The following is a 24,484-nucleotide window of genomic DNA, read 5'->3' as shown; positions in this document are numbered from 1 at the left end:
TACATAAATATACACATAATCAAACATGGTGTACTTATAATAAAAAGAGGGTTAACAGATTCACGAAACATGCTATATTTACAGAACTAAGATCTGTCTCTGAATCAGTTGGCAACAATCCAGCAAATTAACTAAGGGTCTTTACATCTTATAGCATGCCCGAAATGAGGAGAATTAGACACTGCTTAGTCATGTGAAATGAAAACAGGGAAACACAGTAATCCCATGCATCCACATTAAACGCGTTAAACTTATTCAACAAAGGAAAGGGATCGGACATATTTTTATCAAAGAAAGCTTTCAAGAAAAGGTGTTTGCACTCAAGAAGTGTAAGGAGAACATCAACATTTTTTCTTCTATTTTTTAAAGAAACAAACTTATTTTTAGGGCCAAACACTGGTCCAAGCCAGAAGGGTAAGGATCAGCAAGCAAAAGGGTTAAAACATTTGATTTTCAGACTTAATGAATACTAAATTGATTCAGGATTTCAGCCACAAATACATCAAGGCAGAAACAGATAAGGATTGAGTTGGCCTATCCAACAAAAAAACAAGAAGATGCAGAGGTGTTCGTTACAAGTTTTAGACCCATTTTATTAGTAAATGAAAGTATCCATAAGGTTCAGTCTTCAGCAAGGTTTCGACAAGGAAAGACACTTGAAACAAAACATTGTTGGTTTAAGGGAATCAGCATAGACTCTCATATTTAACAACAAACCGCACTTAAACAGATATGTAACACAACAGGCCTTTTCTGGGTTAGGAGCTACCATGGTGATTTATTTAGCAACTTACACGCAAAGGGAAGAAAAGGATGAGGATAGCGTATAGGCAGGTTGAGACATAGCTTATTAAGATCAGATAAATTGCTTTCAGGCATGCAAGTAAACATCACTCCTTCTAGACAATAATGCCATTATTTAAGATTATCAAAGATGATAGTTTGAGGCAGATTTAGGATAATGCAAAACGCCTACTGAGTTCAAGAGGGATATTATGGTATTCACGCCCATTTTTTAGTTCATAATCTACATTATTGACAAGGCAATGCACTAATATTTACAGCAAAATATCATCACTGCCAGTGGCTTACAATATTAGAGTTATAGCAAAATATCATCTTTTAACTGGTGGGGAATTATTCCAAAGGGAACCAACATCAGCTCTCAATTTCTAATCAGGAAACATGTATTGTTAAGACTGCCAAACACTCGAATGCCTTCAGAGAAATCATTTTTTGTATGTCAAACACCTAGGTCACAGATGACTCTAACTTTAATTTAAACAAGTACAGACAGGTCTCAGGCAGTCGAAATCATTTCACACACTAGCTTTTTTTCTTTTTTAACAAAGAACTGAATACACTAATCATGGTGTCAAACAGGAAAGTTTATGCATTACCTAATATATATTTAACCATACTGATCAAATCCAACAACCCATTAATCCAGATTTGAAATAAACAACTAATAAGCTGACCAATCGCAACAAATTTTAACCATATTAACATGATTGGTAGACTTCTAGATCACAACTGAACATAAAGCTCATTAGATGTCAACCAACCTAGATTTTAGAGAACAAGCAAGGATTAATATCATTCTTCCTAATAGTTCATGGAGTTAACCAACATACATGATTAATAAGCAAATCATCCTAGGCCTGACCACATAGTTAGCCTACTGATTCATATTTTCTTTGATTAAATCATATTCGACCATATCCAAACAAGCTAAACCCAAAACTTGAAAGCAGTCATGGACAAGTTTAAATTGAAACAAACCATGCCAAGAGTGTGAGATTATTTAAACAACAAGATAGCAAATCTTAAAGCAAAGCTGAAATTGCATTGGAAAATGACACAATACTAATCTGATGATTGAGTCAAGCAGTGAGCTAAACATGATGGAAGGCAGGTTGATATCACATTTGTTAACAAACTGGGCATGATACATGTCTAGGTGCAACTAATCTGATTTAAAATATACCAAACCTTATGAGCTAGCATGCCAAAACTGATAATATGATTTAAATAGCTGCACATACTATGCTGGGCTTAGTATTTATTAACAACATGATTTAAATGGCACACCTCTGTCAGGCTGGCAACATGCCCCAGCTAAAACAACAAATAAACCCATAGCATTATATCAAACCAACAAAACCATTAACTACACCAACTAAGGCCTACTAACAGTGTGCAAGGATTAGTTGCTAGATTATACTCAACAAATTTGCACTAAACATATATGTATCACTCGAACATTTTAGAAGGAAAATCTTGATGACTGTCGGTGCTTAAAACAACATCTTAATTATATTGAAACAGATTCGTCAAAGCCAACACATACTCTATCTCAGATTAAGGATCACATGAAGGAGATTATAAAGTTTAAAATTCAGATTACAACTACCTATACCAACTTAAATCATCCAGATTGAAACTAAACAATGTAAACGACCACAAACAAACCTTATTAGCTTGAACCTGAACTAATCATCATACATGAACATAATTAACGACTCAAACAGATTAACACAGAAACGTGTGAACAGACTTATCTATTAACCAAACTAATTTAACTAAACTAACATATGGTAATCACAGAATGACAAACTAAGACAACATAGAGCAAACAGGGAATGCAAGCAAAATAAAGACTAGAGAATTACCTTCTTCGGGTGCAGCGAAGTGGGTACGAATCTTCGATCTACACTCGAAACACTTTGAAATTCGAACTTGCGTATGCTCGGATTCGCAGCAACACCAAGGTAAATGAAAACAAAATTGATGTAGTATTTTGACTCGACAATAAAACAAGATTGTAACTGCTAATAAAACTCCTATTTTAAGGAATTATAGGCGACTAAAAAAGACTCATATTTTAGAGATTTTCAAGGTTTCGAAAAAAAACTTGCTTCAGAATTTTAATTTTTAAAGGGGATTTTAGCCACTAGAAAAACCTCCGTTTCTTGGGGAATTTTTTGAATCGAAAAAAACCTCCCTCCAAATGGATCAAAAAGTCCGTACTTATAGGGAAATTTTAGGGTTTTCGTTTGACAAGAAGAGAGAGAGGAGCGGGGGAGACAAGACGAGTGGGGAACAGAGGGAAATGGGAGTGGGGTAGGCGGCGGTGGTGGCGGGGAACAAGGAATAGTGGGTGACAGAGGAGCGTGGAGGGGGAGAGGCGAAGAAGGAGAAGGGGAAGGGGGGTGTGCGGCGGAGAGATGAGAAAAATGAAGGGAAACCCCCTTATTTTTGAATAAAATGAACTGGACCCGGTTCATTTGTGGACTGGGTCGATTTTAGACTGGGTATTAAAAGAATAGGCTAATAAATTTAAATATGGACTGATCTAAAAATTTTGGGTAAAAAATATGGACTGGTAAAAAATATTCATGAGTTGATTGGACTTTGATTTGGGATCTGATAAATCAAAAAAATACGGACTGAGTGCAAGAAATAGTTTGGCTTCTAAATTTGAATAAGAGACCCATTTTAATTAACGATATATCGAGGGTGATAAAATATTGCTTAATACAAAAATGTGTGATTATTAGAATTCGGGTAATAAAATTATATGGTGTTATAATAGCCATGCAATAATATTTTTTGAAAAATCCACAGTAAAATAAAATACTATTATCTAATTATGCAAAGATAAATGCGATACGTTGTGCGTAAGCTGGTAAAATACCGAAATGATAAAATTGTGAATTATAATAATAGTAATAAAATAATAATAATAATAATAATAATAATAATAATAATAATAATAATAATAATAACTGATGATATGATGGCTAGTAACTGTAATAGAATAATGAAACGTCGGTATTGATAAGAGGCTAGTAATTATAGTAAAAAATATAATATATATTTTTTTTCAATTTTCCAAAAAATATTAGAAGCGTAAATAGGTATTTCGGAGGAGAGGCGGGACAAAATTGGGTGTCAACAATTGTTCTCTTCGCGAAAACGGTTAAGAGAAAAATTGAACTCTTGTGGTGTACCACGAGGCATTGACGTAGCACTACTTTTTTGACGTTTGAGTTCGAGTGCCCTCAAGTTTTGTTTTAGCATTTCAGCCTCCCTAACACGCCAATTCCACTTAGCTCTCATTGTATTATTGTATTCTTGATTGTATTTGTGGTTTGGGTTATTTGAGTATTTAAACTCATCCTCATGTAGTTCCCATGTCCTACCCATTGCTGCAAGTATGTTTGCTGGGATAAAACATGTAATAGAACCAATATCAAAAAATTGGTTCCAAATTGACATAATAACTCGTTTTAATATGAATGTTAGTTGTTCGTCATTCATGTTATATACTACTCCTTGATTTGACAACACTATGCTCGTTTTTTACCGCTTTACATGACACACTTATATTACGCAACATTTAAATGCTCAAAATATGAATTTTCATAATGACATCCTTGATTTGACAGCACTATGGTCACCTTTGGCCACTTTATATGACATACTTATATTGCGCAACATTTTGATGCGCAAAATATGAGTTTTCATAATGACATCCTTGATTTGACAATACTGTGGTTGCTTTTGACCGCTTTATATGACAAACTTATATTGCGCAGCATTTTGATGAGCAAAATATGAGTTTTCAGAATGACATCCTTGATTTGACAACACTATGGTCGCTTTTTACCGCTTTATTTGACACACTTATATTGCACAACATTTGGATGCGCAAACTATGAGTTTTCAGAATGACATCCTTGATTTGATAACACTATGCTTGCTTTTGACCGTTTTATATGACACCCTTATATTGTGCAATATCTAAATGCGCAAAATATAAGTTTCCAGAATGACATCGCTTTTTAAAATGTTCACTTTTAGCTCACATTTTTTCTATCTAATATGAATTTTGGATGAGGTAAAGGCTCATCCATTTCATAAGTTTAAGTCATCTTTTTCAAGATCTTGGATAAAAAACCTAACTCCAAATTTCGTAAAAAAAAAGTAGCCTCTCCTCTTTCAACTGTTAAGGTTTCTTTATTTTGGGATAGAGAGATTCTTCATGATAATAATAATGTTCGTTATAGTATTAAACCACCATACCATGTTAAGTTTCCAACTACCTTGGATTACGAAACATTACTCAATGCCATACACAAAAGAATGAAAAGTAATCGTGAGCATGAATTATTTGTAATAGGCAAATATCTAATATCCATTGCTCCGCAAGGTTTAGTGCTTTATAGGGAGTGGACTATCATTGATGATGAGTCTTTGAGGGAATATTTGAGGGCGCCGAAACAATATAGGGGGTTAATCAACCTCGATGTTCTTGAAATGTATGTTGAAAAGATACCTCACAGTCGAAGTGAAGTCTTGGCCAGGACTCTTCAAGAAGTCCCTCAAGTCCAGCCTACTCATGGTAACACTTATACAGACTTGAGTTCTTATAGAGACATTTTGAGTGGTCAAGTGTAACACTCCGTATCTTAAAATAAAGTTTAGACCCGTATCATTAGAGTTTCAGACGAAATTTGAAGGTTTGAACGTTTTGCGAAAGTGGCTGAGGGGCCTACTTCGGGCAACCATAACACCTTGATTCGTTGGGAATTTGGAAAAGGTTCCTTAATGAAAGTTGTAGTAATAGAAATACCTTTCCAGGCATATAAGGATCAGGCCAATCGGAGTCCGGATCAAGGAGATATGATCGTCTCAAAATGGCTAATAGAGAGGTGCTCAGATTCGATAAAATCGGCTAAGTTTTGAGTAGGTCTGCCTTCCATCTCGATTTAGTGAAAATCTATTAAGAATTTGAGAAAACATTAAAATAAAAGTTGTAGCCCTTTGAAATACCTTTCCAACGGTATATTATGGAGGTAAATCAGACATCTCTACAAAAAATTATGGTTGTTTTACTGAGAGCAGTCCGGGCTCGCCAAAATCCTCGCGAGGCGAGAAATTCAAGCTCGCTAAAATCCTCACCTTTGGCCTCACTTTACTAGTTCGTGACACCCCCAGATGGCCAGGCGCGTCTAAATTCTCACAAAGCAAGGCCTGGGGACGAGCCAAGACTTGTATAAGTACAACACTTAGCTTCTAAAAATTAGTTTTTCACATTCTTCAAGCCCTAGTATGAAGTTCTTCTCTCCCTACCATTAGAATACCAAGGTAAGTCTATTCTAATAATTCCAAGTGAATTCCGACATATATTCATGAATATTAAATGAGAAATCATTGTTCTTAACCTAGGGTTTTCAAGTAAACCCATATTCAAGGTTTGAGACACAAGCTTTTGGGATTCTTCTCAAAGATTCAGACTTCTATTGTGGATTGTGAAGCAGCTAAGGTATGTGAGGCTAACTATCCACATTCGGGAACATTTATGATTCTCCCTAAGCCTCATTCTACATGCTTATCAGTAATTTGACTTTGAATACAACTTAGCCCTATTTTCTTGAATAGTTGTAGAATTGCTATCTTCTAGGGTTATAGTTTCATAATTCGTTCATAGTGATCACTTTGAATATCATGAACTCAGTATGTAATGATTATAGACTTGTGTATTGACATCACATGAGTCTCAGTCAGTATATAATCAGTTATTTGTTTAAGTTTCATAATCAGAAACAGTTATCATGCTATCAGCTATAGCCAGTCTCAGTCTTGTAAATTGTTTAATATTGAACACCTATATCTGTATTTTTGGGCACTAGGCCACAGTTTATGCATACGTATTTCTTGGGCCTGAGGCCACAGCTTTTGTGCACATTATTTGGGCCCTAGGCCACAATTTATATTTACAGTCATACAGGTGATTCTTCATTTTGAACAGGGAGTACTTCAGATTCTTGCCTTCCTGTTTAGTTCAGTTTCAGTACTTATATTTCTTCTTTCAGTTGCTTGACATACCAGTACAATTCAAATGTGTTGATGTCCTTTTTATTGCTTGAGGGCCTGCATCGTACATGTTGACGATCCAGCTAATTGGAACAGCTCGTATCAGCTGATTGGTGAGCCCCAGTTCCTCCGGGGCATTATCCTACTTTTAGTCTATCCAGTTTTAGATAATTAGCTTTCCAGTATTCGTAGAGGCTTCATAGAAATAGTTCAGTCAGTCAGATATTAGCAGTCTTTCATGTATTAGCCTTGTTGGTTGTTTATGCATATATTCAGACTTAAACCTATCTTTTCTGCATTTAATATATTTTTCAGCCAGACTTTTAGTAGGTCAGCATGTGTTGGTCTTATTTCCTTATTATTGCATGTTTTGATATCACATGTTGATTCAGCCAGCCTATGAGTTCGCTCGGTCACATGCAGTTAGGCACCGAGTGCCGTATTATGCCTAGGTCATGGTTCGGGGCGTGACATCAAGTGCCGCTGGAAACTCTAAGCCAGCAATTTAATCAAAATTACGGTGAAAATTAGTAAATATCCATTTTTTAATTATTATTTTGTGTAGTAGCACATGTTTATTTTATTATATGTATGGTAATAGTAATGTTTTTTTGTATCTTTTTAGGGATTATACACCTGATATGTGTAATATTGGGCAATCCTCTTAGTTCGATGCAACTGATTATTATCGGTAGGTATACTTTTTATTAATTAAATAATATAAGTGTTTTGATGTTTAGTATTTACAATACTTGAATTGCCTCTGTAGTGAAACTTATTCACAAAACTCGCCAGTGGTACCAAACGTTGATTTCGGTGCAGTTGATCTTTCTTCAAACCTTGACAATATTGATCATTATCGGAAGGTTCATCACCTTGATATTAAATAATCCATATATATTTTGATGTTGGTATTTAAAATATATTACCTATTTTTCGTGTAGGAAGAGGCCTTTACTAGATGCTGATGATTATTCAAATCATATAGAAACATCATCGAGTGATAGCGATGATATATCGAATGCAGAGGTATCCAATGATGACAACGTAAATATATCAGATAATGAGGTTGATGTTCATCCTCATAGGCAGGAACAACAGTTAGTAGAAATGATGCAAAGTCGGTCACACTAGCAAGAACTGCTGGCAGAAAGCCCAATTCAGTGGCATTCTGATTTGATTCCATATCTTGACAATCTTCAAGGTCGTGCCAATGCCTTTGTCTTCACCAGAGAAAATGATCTAATTCGCCAAATATTGTGGAAAAAAACGGTCGATCTTGTAACTGATGAAGCTCACCTTGCAAAAGGCATGATGTTCGAATCCAAAAATGCATTGCAAAGGGCCGTCAAAATTTATAGCTCAAGGAAATGAGGGAGTTTAGGGTTGATGATTCAACCCGAAAGATATAGAGACTGGTTTGCAGACGACAGTATCAAGGTTGTCAATGGATGTTTCGGGATATTGCTACTCATGATAGTATGTGGATAATCACAAAATTCCATCCACGTCACACTTGTTATATGGAAGAGAATCGAGCAGATCATTTTAATTTAGATACAAATATGATTGCTCAAGTGTTACTTGTTGACGTTGCCGAAACCCCAAGGTAACCTAATCGACTAAGTTCGTCATAATTTTAACATCAATTAAATTATCATTGCTAAATGTTGTTTGTTTAAACTTGTCCAGGATCCCCATCAAAGATTGCATTAGAAATGTCAAGAGAGTATATTGTAAAACGATAAGCAAGATAAAGGTATATCTCGGGCGTGGGCGCGCTTTTGAGATGATTTATGGTAGATGGGAGGGGTCTTTCCAGCAGTTGGCGAGGTATATGGCAGCTCTTTAAAAATTCAATCCTGGTACTGTTGTAGAGTGGAAGCTCGACACCCAACCTTGTGTCGCTGGTAATATTTTCAATTTTGTGTTTTGGACATTCAAACCATGCATTGATGGTTTTGCTCATTGCCAGCCAGTCATAACCATAGATGGCATGCATGTGTACGGGATATACGACGTCAAGCTACTGATTGCAGTAGGAATAGATGCCAATGGTTCGATATTCCCTCTTGCTTTCTCCATTGCTGCTAACAAGAGCAACGAGACATGGGGGATGTTTTTGGCACATTTGAGGCGATATGTTATTAAGGATCGTATGGGCATATGCGTGCTATCTGTTCGACATCAGGGCATACTGAACAATATGCTTAATTTGGCGGGGTGGCAGCCTCCCTTTGCTTACCATCGCTTTTGTTTAAGGCACATAAAGGAAAATTTCCAAATGGCCTTTAAAAACAGCACACTAAACAAATTGATGTGGGCGGCTGCAATAGCGCATGAAGAAAAAAATTTTCTTGCGCGGATGGAGATAATCAAGGTAGTGAAACCGGAAGCATATGATTGGTTGAAGAAAATCAACATTTACAAATGGGCACTACATGCGGATGAAGGCAGGAGATGGGGATGCTAACAACAAACAGCTCGGAATCATTCAATGGTTTGCTAAAATCTGCACGGGGGCTGCCCGTTACTGCAATGGTGAGAATGACTTACAAGCAAGTTGTGGAGTAGTTTGTGGCTAGAACAAAACAGGCCAAAGCCATATTAGCAGATGGTGGGAAATGGATGCCAAATTCTGCAAAAATGTTCGAGCATCATAGGAAAAAATGTGAGCTACACAAGATGGTAGAGTATAACTATGCTGAACATGTATTTGAAGTCAGGACATGTTATTACCAAGGTCAGGGAGGTAATATTCATACCGTTTATGAGATGACGAGAACGTGTTGTTGTGGTAAGTGACAATCATACCACATGCCGTGTTCTCATGCCATCACGTGTTTCGAAGCAATTGGGAAAAAGGTATCAAATTATGTGGCATCAGAATATAGCGTCAAAAGTTATCTTAATGTGTATGCCGGTAGTTTCTACCCATTTGGTGATGAGGCTTATTGGCCAAATGAGCCATTTTTCAATGATTGCTAACAAAGAGTATATCCGTAAATTGTGTGTTAACGCACGAACTCGGAATCCCAATCAAATGGATGTTCCGGATATGATATACTCTCGAAGGTGCTCAACGTGTAAGGAGTTTGGCCATGATAAGCGTTTGTGTAACCTACGGGGCCATGGTGGTGCAAGTACCTCTGGTGTTGGAAAAACCTCTCATAGTGGAAGAGCCTCTCGTGGTTGAAGAACCTCATGATTTTATGAATGTATTTTAATTATTTTTGATGTATTCGAATTGTCTTGAATTGTGAATCTTAAGTATTTTCTTCTTGTAAAGAATGACGTATTATTATATTTTAATCAAGCATCTTGAATTAGGCATTTTTAAAATGTGAGTTTTTTAACCGAATGATCAGTTATATAAAAATTCTTAACCAAAAGAGTTCTATAAAAGTTCTGTTATATAGGTGTGTCATATTTTGCGGTCAAAATGTTGCGCAATATAAGTGTGTCATATAAAGCGGTCAAAAGTGAGTATAGTGTTGTAAATAGTAAATAATTAACCCCTATTGCGCAAAAGGACTTAACAGCGCCGTTAATTGTTAAGTCCTTTTGCGCAGAAATTTCATGCGCAAAAGATAGTAATGTAACTTTTTTTTAGTGGGTATTTTGGTTCACTTTCTTAGTTTTTGGGTCAATTAAATTGCGGACTCTAATTTGAATTGACTGAGGACCTTAATGAGACTATTGAGATCCAATTAACTGAAAGCCATAGAGCACATGCGGTAACGACATGCAATTTTCTGGAAGATAAATTACTATGTTAGGCCTCCTTTTTGCATATAGTCGTGGGCGTCAATTATTTTGGTTCGGTTGATTATTTTATAAAATTTATATCATAACAATTATGTTCGGTTACTTTATTTTCTATAATCACAATTACACTTTTTGAATCCGTCCCAAATATCTCGGTTTCTTTTAGTATCGGGGTGATTCGATTAATTTTCAGTACTTTTTAGAGCGTCATGTAAGAGTTACAAGTCGAATTAGTTAGAACATGATACTAGTGGGCAGTGGCGGAGCCAAAGATTTCATTAAGGGGATTCTACTTTATAAAAATGGACCATATTAAACTTGTCTTTAAATCAAAAGGATTGAACCCTTATATTTATCATGCATTTTACTATTATTTTTGGCTTCTAATATATATGTAGAATATAAGTAAAAAAAATTGAGCAAGAGGTATGTATATCGAACTTCAATGTGGTTCCCCCACTGCAAGATACCATGTATACTTATATCGAACTTTGACAAAAACTCAGTAGATATTTCTAATATTTAAAAGGTCATGATGAATCAAATAAAAAGAACATAAAATCATAGGCTTCTATAACCTATACATCTTTACATCAATATTACACAGGTTTGCTTTATAACATAAAAATTACAACACTGTCACCAATTCACCATGGTGATAAAATAATCACGATAGCGGAAATGTAAACATTCGGTTGGCTTAAATATTTTTTGCTGAAGTGGCACATTCCACTTTTTTATTTTTATTTTAACAAATGACCTTTGGGAAAAAATGGAGAACCCGTTATATATGACAATTTGTGAAATTAACCCTAGTGAGTTGCTCCTATTTTACCACTGTAGAAGAGTTGACTGCAGCCTTGAAAATTGAATCATAAGCAACCTCAATGCAGGATTTCAACTTATTTGGATCTATAAAATCTTTCTCCACTACGATTGCAATTCTAAGCTTATCCACATAACTCACCATCGTCACTGAATAACTCTGCAGAAACAAAACAAACACACAAATAGCTAAATGGTTTGTTAATTAGCAGGAAAGTTACAGATTTGATTGCTCGTAAAAAATAATTACAATCGCTAGCCATATGTACAAAAAATATACACGAATTATGCATAAAATATGTATATTATATGTATATATGTTAATATATAAAAAAAAATTACATTTATCGAATATTATTTTGATGGGAAGCTATCAATATAAATTAGAGTACATACATGTTTAGTATATTTGACTATTGGGTATAATTATTTTGTCGAGCGGCCAAATATGTTACAAGCCCTTTTAATAATTAGCATTAGCTAGCACATATTCTTCGTTATTCTACACCCGTTCAATCATGAATATCCTTTATATGATCATCAATTCAGACTTTTGGACAATTAATCTCACCTCCTGGTTAGCTTTTGGGATTGAATTGTACTTGAATGTACATTTTCTAGATCTAACAAGAGGTGCGTAAGATAGTCACTCATATTCTTGACTTATTCAATATAATGTTGGACAAATATGTTATATTATCCACTACTAGAAACAAAGTTTTTTCCCATCGACATTCAGTGAGAAATTTGTGTTATAAAACATGATTTTCCCATTTCATTCCCACCGAATCAGGGAAAACGCATGGTAGGAAACAGGTTCTCATTGAAACGTTGGGAAACTTCCTAATTTTTCCATATGAAAACACTATTATTTAGGTTTTTCCCACCGACATTCAGTGAGAAATAACCACCGAATATTTTTCAGTGGGAAAATAATAAATTTTTTAGTAGTGATCCATGTTCCAAATGTTCAATTCTATCCGTGTGAAGGTGTTATAGTCCTTCAATGTTTGTTGAGGAGACGAGTTATTCTAATCTTTGCATATGGTATAAGACAATTCTCACCTCATAAGTAATATTTTCTAGGTTGAGTTAGATTGAATCTCCATTTTCTTAACAATAATTTATGGTGTTACGACATATTTTGCAGAAGAAATTTCAAATTAAAGAAAGATTAGAAAATAATGAAGGCACCTGTGGAGCACCAGTCACCATAAAATACAATCCTTTAACAGGATGATTAGCCAAAGCCATCTCTTCCAGTGGCCCTATCAAATTTGTCAATGCCATGCTTGTGTTTTTCAATGTTCCATGAATAAATCGAGCTGTCGCCTGAAATTTGAAATTTATTTTGAAGTGTTTCCGAACAATAAATCAAAACCAGAACATAACGTACAAGATTGTAAAGTAACTTACGCTAAACACGTTGTAATATGACAAAAATAGAGAATATAAAAGTTTTTTGGGCATAAATGTTAGATGTTAATTATAATATATACTCCCCAAGGGGGGATTTAAGTGGAGGTGAAGGTGTTCGGCAAAAAATTTACAGTGTATATATAAGATAAATTTTCTGTGTTTATGTACATATATTAACTTTTGAACATCCTGAACATATGTACAAAGTTAGCTCAAATGGTCCAGGGTGTTCAAAATTGTCTCTAGCATCGTAGGCTCGATTCCCATCAACAATATTATTTTTTACATTTAACTTTTGTTATTTTTCGAACCTCCTGAGTGAAAATCCTGAATCTGCATACTCCCCTTATTCCACTTTATATATGTGACATATTTTTCATTTTAGTTCATTCCACAAAAAATGATAGATAAACCTAATTTCGGAAACAATTATTATAACAATTAGTATACTTTGCGCTTTTCTAGGCACAAATGTTGTGATATGTTTAGAGCGACAAGTTTCAAAAGTTTTAAGGACTCATTTGGACATGAATTTTTTTTTTCTCCTTTTTTTTTCGAAACAAAGTTTGGCTACCCATTAGAATAATTTTTTGGTTAGTTTTAAAGATGAGTTTTTCAAATTTGAAAAATTGGTTTTGACTAGTATTTCAAGTGTTCTTTTTTCCACTTGCAACATTTACCTTTTTAAAAAAAAAAAAAAAAAAAAAAGTGAAATGCATGTTTAAACATAACTTCAACTTCAAATACCATTTTTCAATGTTAACTCAAATACTACATTATTTTTTTAAAAATATCACTCAATTCATGTCCAAATGTCTACTTAGTCACATGAAAGTTGTGACATGTTTTAGGCCTAAGTTTCAAAAGTCTTCGTATCTTTTACAATTCCATATGAATTCAAATTATGTCACGTAAATCGAAACAACTACAGTAAGAAGCATTAATTTACCGAGATTTTTCCATAACGTGTGTAAGAGAACATACCTCGGGACCCTTTAGCTTTCTCAAGAAATCAAGCAATTTACTAGTAAGCCAAATAGATCCAGAATTTCTTTTCCTTTCGATGATTCGATGAGCTTTTCGAACAAAGCCAAGAGGATTACCATCAGCCAAACTAGATAACTTTGGCAATGAGACAGGCAAAAAAGTGAAGTGATTTCCCCATGGCATATCAGAATTAGGTCTTATCATGTCACTCACTGACTTGTAACCACCAAGTGCCCTTGTGTTGAATAAAACCAAAGCATTACATTTTCCGTTGCATGATTCTTGGTTTACCTCTTGCATGTATAATCTTGTTCCGTATGTCACTATCCCCGTTATCACATCGTTTATTGTCTGTCATAAATCACACCCAAAAAGGTAAAAATAAATAAAAGGGGGGCAAGTGGAAGACTGTTTTATAGACTTATAGTAGTTTGTGTAAAAAAGAATTAACGGAGAATAATTAAAAATTTGATATTATTATCGCAACGTTGTGTAAATTTTTTTATATACATGCAATATAATTTAACATGTGATAAGAGGTTTGTTAATTGTTATACGTCAGATCATTGAGTAAATATTTTCAGACAGAATATTCATTAATGAGATGTCGACTTAGGGAAAAGAAATTAAAGTTAGACGGAACCACAAACCAAGCCGGGAATACATTTTTGCATTGACGGTTTAAATTGTTGCATTTTCAAGTCAAATTGTAGATAATTTTATTTAATAGCATTAATTGATAACTTAAAAAATAGTAAGTAATGCGCCCTTTTTTAATTTGTTTGTCTTAATTTCTTTTTAGTTTGTTTCATTTCAACATTACAGCATAACATATTTAAGATTACAAAATTAAAGGATATTTTTGTACATAATACATAGCTTTAATTAGCTTAGGATCACAATATTCAGAATTATTCTTTACTTTCTTTAACTTCATGCTAGGTCAAATTAAGTCAAAATAAGAACAAAAAAATTGACATGGAGAGAGTATATGTAACAAAGTAAATTATATATACTCCTAATAACACAAAAAGTTTAGTCACTATCGATGTATACAGCTTCAATTCAAGACAAAACGACACCTCTGAGTTAGACAAACTTATTTACTTTTCAAGAAAGCACAAACACATGTATGCAATTCATTTGAAGATTCGCACGTACCAACTTAAGTTAAAACTCCCGTTTGTTCACCTAAATATAAAAGTAGATGTTCTCTTTAGTAACTAAAAACAGATTTACTATAGCACGCTATGTATGTCGCATCACCATAAAATTTCTTATCCAAGTAATAGTAGAAATTTCTCTTTTTCCATCTCCTTTCAAGAATCCTTTAGAGAAAAAGGATTAGCTTGATTAAACACACTATTAATGTAAAAAAATTATCATTCTTTTTGGAGCGAAGGATAAACGAAATATCATGAATACTTACCACGTTCAAGCTGTCCTTAATTTGTTTAAGGCTATCAAGTGAAAATGTTTTGGTACCGAAAGCAATCGGCCTGAACTCAACGCCATCACCTGATCGAATCGCCGTCCGATCATCTTCAACCATAGTGCTCTTCAAAGTAGTCCATCCAAAATCATACACTGTATTCGCAATTCCCTTGAAAAATCTAGGCACACTTTTAAAAATACGAACAAAACCTCGATTTTTATTCGAATTACTCAAATTCGTTCTTTGGCGTGATGGAAATGTTAGAGGAAGTGAAGGATCATCAACTCTTTGTAAACAAGAAAGAAGAGCTCCCATTAATGAATATCCATCACCAAGTGAATGATGGAGTTTGAAAATTATACTTCCAGCTGCATCACTTGTTGGATATTTGAATATGTGAATTTCCCAAAGTGGTCGATTTTGTGGGAATTGTTCCACGGTCAAGTTTGATATGTAATTTGAGAAGCACTCGTCGTAGAAATTGAGTGGCTTTTGAGTTGGAAATACTGGGGTTTTGATATGGTCTTGGTAGTTCACTTCGACTCGCTTCCATTTTCTTGTTCCTTTCTTTCCCGTGACCTATTTAGAAAAGATAGAATATCAATAGCAGAGTCAAAAATTTAATTGATATAAGAAGATTTAAAAGAATTACTAGAATATCTTTGATTGAGTGACATATTCAGAATTTTTAAAACTTCACACTAGAATCAAAAAGCAACGAAATGAGAAATTTAATCGGTACAAGAAGACTCAAAAAGTTGCTATAATGTCGTAGTTGAGGTCTGAGCATGTCCAGGGGCGGATCTACATGTTGTCGAGGGTGTTCACCCGAACGCCCTCGGCAAAAAATTACAGGATATATATAGGGTAAATTTTATGTGTTTATATGCATATATTAACTTTTGAACGCCCTGAATAAATTGTATTTAACTTTTTTTTTTCCGAACACCCTGAATGAAAATTCTGGATCTGTCACTGAGCATGTCATTTAAAATAATTTTGAACATCCTTACTTTGTACTAGAATGTTCAATTATGTTAAAGGAGGCTCAACAATTTATATACAATAATATATATATATATATATACACACACACCTTATTTACACAATATAATTTAATTATAGAAATGACTCAATTGAACCCCCTTCAATTCACCTAGCTAGCTATGTCGTGACTCTGGCAACCTAAAGTAAATTTTGAAGCCACCTATATATATATATATATATACACACCTTATTTACACAATATAATTTAATTATAGAAATGACTCAATTGAACCCCCTTCAATTCACCTAGCTAGCTATGTCGTGACTCTGGTTCAAACCTGCAACCTAAAGTAAATTTTGAAGCCACCTATATCACCACACATAAAAAACCTCATGTCGAGTGGATTCAACAATTTATATATATACAAAAAATTATTTTTATTCTATTTACACAATATAATTTTCCGCTCTGTCTCTAACTTTTGTGGCATCTCATATTAAAATAGAGAGAAAGGGAAGGGAGGGAGGGGGAGGGAATAGACGAGAGAGCTCACCATGATTGAGGAAAACCGTGGATTTATAGGTACAAATACATCCTTGAGTAAATTTATGGCTAGTGACTCTTCATATTCAATTGGAATTTTTGATTCCAACACAGCAATCACAGATAGTGATAAGTTGGAGCTATTCAAATATTGAGAGCCTGGACTTGCTGGCTCAAATACTTCTTCTTCTTCCACTGATATGTCCATTTTCTTGATTAATAATTTCTCAGTAGCTCATAAGTGATCAAAAGAGTACTCCGTAACACTTGGTTTAATTAGCATTTGGCATGTAAGGTGTATTTAAATAGATGTTAGGCGGTGGCTTATAATCCGAAAATGAATCACGTGCACGTTGTGTGATAATAATGCTTAAGTTGAAAAAGTCTTCCTTGATTGGCTTTATATTTAACTAGTAAATCGCTTCACACGGTCTTAAAAAGTATCTATAAATTTATAAAAAGATAATCAAACTAATAATAAGTTCATATATTATCCCTCTTTTTATGAGAAACAAAACACTAACATCTTTTGGAAGTAATTCATATTATTTGCCTTCTTCTATATAATGTATAATTTGTCATATATTATTGATAAAGTATATTTAAGTTTAATATATTAAGAATGTCCAACAACTAAAAATAGAAGTATCAAAATTACTAATTACATAGATAAAATTTAAATTATTATCAATGAAACCCATCTAAAGCATTTTTTATGAAAGCATGTTATTATTACGTTAGATATAATAACAAAAGTTGAGGAAGAAAAATTAGTGAGTATCCACATGATATTTGAAAATTATAAAATGTCAAACATTATTTTTGGTTTCCCATCCGGTTTCTGATATCAGCATTGGAGCCCAACTATATCCGGATTTGCGCCGCGTAGGGTCCATTCGGGGATAGCACTCCCTACCAAGGATTAAGCACATCAACAAAAAATAATATCATTAAAGTTCTTAAAAAAAAAAGATTATCGTCTAGTTGTTGATTATCATGCTCTTCACTAATAGTACATATATAACTTTTCAAAATTGTAATAGCATTAGTTAACAAATTAAACTTAGAAGAGAAGGAACGAAAACTAATTTCATTTAAAACCTAAAAATAAAAATAATTACCATCTATCTGACAAATTTATTTTCCTTTTCTCTCAGACTAAGATGAGACTATGTACTCTTCTAAATTCTTACTTTGAACTTCTAAAATTGTTGTTTTTAATAATCTATAAGAACAAACAAAAATCTTAAATACGTTAAATTACCAAACAATATTTTTTCTATCAGTCTAATAATCACCATTTTCATCATTTAAAAAGAGCTAATAATTCAAATAATTCTCAATAAATGATTTCCACGCTCTAAATCAGAATTATTAATTATTAAAATTAGTGATGCAATGAGTTATGTTTTCTACTTTTTTAAATCAAATTTAAGTTATATGATCATATAGCATATAGACTATTGTCACATGTTATTTTCATAAATTATCACATTACATGTCCTCATAGAAACATCTACAAATTGTCAACGCATAGATAGATTAATGCCTTATTAATTACCTTTTAAATGGCTAATAGAATGTTTGTATTTTTTGGGCATAACTTTTAATATGCACGATCCTCGGTTGTCAAAGCCTCCAGCCTTTATATTGTCTCCGATCTTCACGAAATACTTTTCTGTTTGCAAGAAAGAGTTACTTGTTGATAAACTGAATTCGAGATAACGTTTTCGATAGAGCCTACAACATGAAAATAAACGTCAAACTGTTGAACTAAAACTAAAAGTAGAAAGGATTTTTGTGCATTTACCTTGTCTAAAAAAAAAACAAAGGAAAAATAGAATTTTATCCATCTCTTTTCCACTCCATAGCCTTTGACATAAAGATAACCCAAATCATAGTAAGCAGAGTGAAGTTTTTGTAAGAGTAAGCCGCGTCAAATGCCTTCGTAAAGTTTCAAGAACTTTCTTAGATCTCACCTTGTCCTCATGCCTCAGCCCCCTGAATCACTAATAATGATAAATGGAACCATTGTTAATTGGTGGATGATAATGTGAAAACAATTATATAGATATGAGAGAGCATAGAGTAAATGAGATTCATCCAAAGAGCTTTGTAACCAAAAACCCACGTTGTTTAATAGTTTTGTGATCTTTCATTTCCTAAACGTTTTTGGCGTTTAATTAAGTAATTGAGGAGATTATGTTTGAAAATTATTTAATGCTATAAATATAAATAGTAGTATACAGTTACAATTTTAGGAACAGGTTAAATTATTTTCTTTTAACTCCTCTTATGGCTTAAGAAATGTGGGAATTTGAAAAGTTGCAATGAATATATGTAAATTTCTGATACAAATTCATTCGAACTATTCAATTCACCATCAGATTTAACCTCTGAAACGTTTTTGAGTGGGTTTAAAGACAATCCTTTCAACCATTAATGCACTTTATTGCTCTTTTTCATCATGTTAATTATTTGTCATATACGTCTAAAGTTGATAAATTCACACCCTCATTCAATTTAATACTGCAATTATTGCTTCCTCGTTTAATAATGTAATTATAATCATTTTGCCACTTTTAGATTTTTAAAAATAAGTTAAATAGAAATATTAGGAGAAAAAGGCAAAAAAATCACAAAAAAGATAAATAGCAATGGTGGCCATAGAGAGGTGTCACATCACCTTATCTATGCCTAACTTTATTATATATATAAATATAGATTAAACCATAAAAATTTAGGTAAAAGAAAGTGGAGGAGACATGTTATTTAATTAGAGAATGCAAATAGATGGAGGTTTTTTACAACTCATGAAATGATAATGATGGTCTTAAAGGTTACTAAAGAGAGTGAAATGCATTAAACAGTATTCAATATTGAGTATTGCAAAAAGTGAGTTACGCATATTGAGAATTATTTTAACAATTGAGTTTTGAATTTTTTTTTTTTAGTAGCATATAGGTGTAGAAAAATAGGAGAAAAGTCAAAAAATTGAGAAAAAAGATAAATGTCAATGAAGGTCATAGAGAAGTGCCACATAGGATTGTCTATGCCTAGCTTTATATTATATATAGATTGTGATGGAGATATTTATTTGCTTTGATTTTGACAAACATATGAGTGTCTTGTAAACATTAAGTGCTTTTCATAGTTCTTTTTTTGGAAAAGAAATGTGAGAGAGTATTCATCCGTCTTTATAAAAAGGGTAGTTTGGTTCAAAATCAGATTACCCTCGATTTATAATCTAGATTGATCTTACAATTATAATTAGGATTATCCTTCCCACCTTATATATAGAATAGATAACCCCATGATTATGGTAAAAATTTTATCCTGATATCAAATAATACGCTCAACCATATATATATATATATATATATATATATATATATATATATATATATATATATATAATCCCAAATTTTATACTGAAATAACAGACTTAACCTTCCAATCAAATGGCCCCTAACTATTTTTCTCAAGTGAAAATTCATGTTCATACATAATTAATATAATCCAAACACAACTAAGAACTTTCAAGTGCTCTTTTTAATTCCAATCAAATATTGCCAATCATCTACGTACTTTATGCTGATATAATGTCTATAATAAATGCTACTATAGACATTGTTTGGTCCTTAGAAGTGCAGTGAAGACTTTGAATGGGTTTTGAATTTTAATAAAACGAATACAAGTACTAATAATTGAGTTTCAGATTTAATATATTTATATATGTAATACATTTTATACCACAAATAAATTGTTTAAGCAAAGCTACGGAGTTAGACCAAATCCATATCTATGCTTCTACCTCTGCCCATGTTAGTCCTACAACCGCTGATAAGATACTTGCACCGATTATTTACATCCAACCAATCATTTTAATCGTAGTTAAATAAAAGTTCATATTACTTAATCACAATTAAATGATAAATTTGAGTATAACAGACGCATGTCTTGCATTCATTGGTTAAGTTAAACACCTGGTCCAGATAAGTTTTTACCCAGTAGCTAGATAGAGCATAGTCTCTACGCGCGTGTTCAACTGAACTCAATATTTTTCATTCGAAGTATATATACCCTAAAAGTTAATAAACATTAAATTCCTTATCATACATCATTTTTTTAAAATACAGTAAATTAAATCTAAATCTTAAATTTGCCTCTTCATTCCAATATTAAGCGAATTTTTTCTTTTTTAAAAAAAAGTACAAACTCACAAGGAAGTGTGAAGAAAAGTGGTACAAATTGTCAATGCACATATGAAGTGCGACAAAAAGGGGCATATAGATAACCCCAAAAATGGATACATCTAACAGCTACTATATATTTTATAATAATGAATTTTAAACCTGAAAACTTTACTAATTGACTAATTGAGACACCTCATCTTCCAAATGTAATTGCAATAATTATGACACCTATTCTTGTGGTCTAAATAAAGCTGACGTATCACAAGTATGACCTTTCATATCCTATTTAATTTTTGTTGCAAAAATTTGGGTACAAGTTTACCATAAAATTGAGTAATAGGATAAATCCATAAACTAATTAAGACCAAGTTTGGTGGGTGATTGTTGATTGATTTAACAAGTGTCCCCGCAATTACGGTTTACGTCGTTACTTATTCTTCCCCTCTTTCTCATGGCCATACATATATGATTCAACATGGTGCCCCATAAAATGAAAGCTGGAGAACTAATAATGGAACAACTAAGGTTGAGTGTTAGATTTGGAGTTTGATTTGGAAGATCAATTTTGAAGAAAAAACGTTTACTGATTTTTTTTATATGTTGTTAAGGCAAGTCCTGCTCAATATCAAATTAGAAATTCTAGCGATCTACTAGGACTAAAGATTGTATTTCAGTTTTTGGCAAAATAGTTATTGTTATGCCTTTTTTTAACAAAGCAAAAATCCGAATTGTGGCACTCGAAGGTCCTATTTGTGCAAATAACCCGATAATTAATGCCGTTCCAACTGAGGTCATTGAAGAAAAAGAAACTTATAAGAGAGTTTATCTTTTGAAACGTACAATTATTAGATTTTTCTCTTGTGTGTTTGTCATTTTCTTGGGGATTGGAAGATTGTCGAGCTATTGAGCCAATTGTCTGAAAATTTTCCTCCTCCACGTTATTCCACTAATAAATTGACCCTTTCTTTAGATTAATTAATCTACTCAACCACCAGCTGTTTTAAAATAAAAGTGTAGTAAGCAAGAAAAATAGAGAAAGAGACGAGCAAATTTTTTTATTACTTTCCTTCTTCAAGTGTGTTTTTTACACTTCTCATCTGCAAGGCCTTTTACAAGCATAAAAAAGAAGGTAACTTCCCAGTGGGCAATCAACCATTAACCAATATTTATTAGATAGAAAAATATTCATTTCAACAAGAAAAAAAAGGAAATAAATAATCTATTTAATATACGAGCCTCATAAAAAAGGTAATAGTATCAGAGGCGAATCCAGGTTTTCAAGGGGATGAGTTCACCTTAATTTTTTTGTGCATTTAGTAGGGTTCAATCCCACAACCTTAAGGGACCACATGTTCACGTGACCCATTTTTAATGGGTAGATTCGTCCCTGAATAGTACAAGTAAGAAGATTTTTTTAAAAAAAAAAAGGGGAAGAAACAAAATATAAGAAGTTACAAAAATATAAGAGTGAAAAGGAAAATATTGAAAAATAAATAAAAGAATTTAAAATTTTAGTATGTAATTATATGGAATCTCATCTTCCCTTTGAGAATAGGAGAGGTGATTGGCCCCTTTAATTATATTCAATCTTATATTGATCAAGTAATTACTTAGTCAGACAAACATGTCAAATTATCATATAAGTATATTTAATCACACTCAAACCAATTATAAGGCGGAGGCGGCTTATCAAAGATTTAAACTAAAAAATACTACAAAGATGTTTACAACGGGAACACGCAACACTAATGTAATCGATCAACTTCATCTTAATTTCATTTCGCACTCACTTTACATTTATAAGTCAACCTCACATATCGACTTTAATCTGGTCTTATTATAATCCTCAATATATTGTTACAAAATGAGTCAAAATTTACATTCCACAGAATAGAATTACTATATTACTTAACAAAAGTTAACTATTTCTCCACAGAAGATTAAGATGCCCATTTTTCTTTCAAAGCCCACTAGGATTTGGGTGGATGTCCTTCCCCACAAAGTTTTGAGTAGCCCAAGAGAATTTCCCAAACTAGTTTATATCAATATAGAGATAATTACAGTCCAACGTCTTTCGGTGATCTAATCTACGAGATAGCGAGCAAATGTATAAGTTATGTATATTTAAGTATAATATATATAAATAATATACATAAATATACATATAATATATAAAATAAAAATAGTCCCCGTAATTAATTTCAACCGACGGGACAAAAATGAAAAAGCCCTATTTTGGGAAAAGGACACAAATGGCCATCCGGGTGAAATTATTGACACCCGATGGCTTAAGAATCTTAAAAATTGTTTTTTAGTCTTTTCAAAATAATTCAATTTTCTAGCCATTTTTCAAATAATTCCAGCATATGTATATAAATTATATCATTGTTGTATATGTATCACTATTGTATATGTATCATTGTTGTATAGAATATGTATCGGAACTGTATATGTATAGAAAAAATGTATCACACGTATAGAAATTGTATCATTATCGTATAGAATATGCATCCCTAAAGTATATGTATAGAAAATTATCATTGTTGTATAATTTGTGTATAATAAATGTATAATCAACGTATAACTTCTGTTTATTAAATGTATTATTAATGTATACTTAGAAAATGTATCATTGGTGTATAATTTATGTTTAATAAATGCATAATTATTGTATACTTACTAATTATATACATATTATACAAGTTTTGGGATATTTTTTAAAGGGCTCAGTATGAATTTGTTTCCTCGATCTTTAATGGCGACTTTAGTCACCACAATAGTCATGTTCTTTTGTAGCGAACCTTTTAGTGAAGACTTTTTGCTCTTTTCCACGAAAGTCTGATTTATTTATTTTTTGGAATAATTAATTGGTATGGCTACCTCTAAGAGGTAATTATTGATAGTATAGTTACAGTGATTTTGCAAATTACCATTCATAGCTATACCAAAATACATTAGGCTTAGGCTTGTATTTCTCCCCTATTCCTCTCTTCTCCCTCCCCCCCCCCCCCCTTCTCTCCCCCCTCTCTCTCCCTATTCCTCTCTTCGATCAAATGTCTTTCCCTTTCTCTGGTGCCTCTCTCCTTTTTTCCTCTCTCTTCTCCCTAGACCGTTGCCGTCTTTTCCATCTCTGCGGCCAAATACTAGATCTCCGGTCAAGTTAGATTTCTCACGTGTTGTTGCTCCAATGGTGGCCACATCTCCCCCTCCGCTTCTTCCTCCTCCACGACGACACCACTAGATCTGCAAAACGTCATTGCCTCCTCCACTGTCATTATGCTTGTCAGATCTGACAGATACCGGAATTCATGGCTTCTTCTCCTTGTTGTATTTGAAATTTTGCATATAAAATTTTGTTGAAATACAGTCAAATACGGTCATTGGTTGATTTTTTTTTTTTTGGGGGGGGGGGGGGGGGGGGGGAGGGGGAAACTAGATGTA

At 33.1% G+C, this 24,484-nt stretch overlaps 1 protein-coding gene across 1 annotated transcript; it reads right to left on the bottom strand.

Moving 5' to 3' along the window:
* Positions 1-11,188: 11,188 nt before the first annotated feature.
* On the bottom strand, positions 11,189-17,131 carry LOC132618931 (wax ester synthase/diacylglycerol acyltransferase 4-like). Its single transcript, XM_060333917.1, has 5 exons — positions 16,858-17,131; positions 15,311-15,895; positions 13,879-14,232; positions 12,670-12,807; positions 11,189-11,635 (listed from the first exon to the last, which is right to left on the bottom strand). The coding sequence occupies exons 1-5, from the start codon at positions 17,053-17,055 to the stop codon at positions 11,477-11,479; spliced, it is 1,434 nt and encodes a 477-aa protein (XP_060189900.1). The 5' UTR covers positions 17,056-17,131; the 3' UTR covers positions 11,189-11,476.
* Between the last annotated feature and the right edge of the window lie 7,353 nt (positions 17,132-24,484).

The sequence above is a fragment of the Lycium barbarum genome, chromosome 11 (assembly GCF_019175385.1).
Source record: "Lycium barbarum isolate Lr01 chromosome 11, ASM1917538v2, whole genome shotgun sequence".
In the NCBI taxonomy this organism is placed as follows: domain Eukaryota; kingdom Viridiplantae; phylum Streptophyta; class Magnoliopsida; order Solanales; family Solanaceae; genus Lycium; species Lycium barbarum.
The sequence above is the reverse complement of the archived record's forward strand: the minus strand, read 5'-3'. Positions and strand labels throughout refer to the sequence as shown.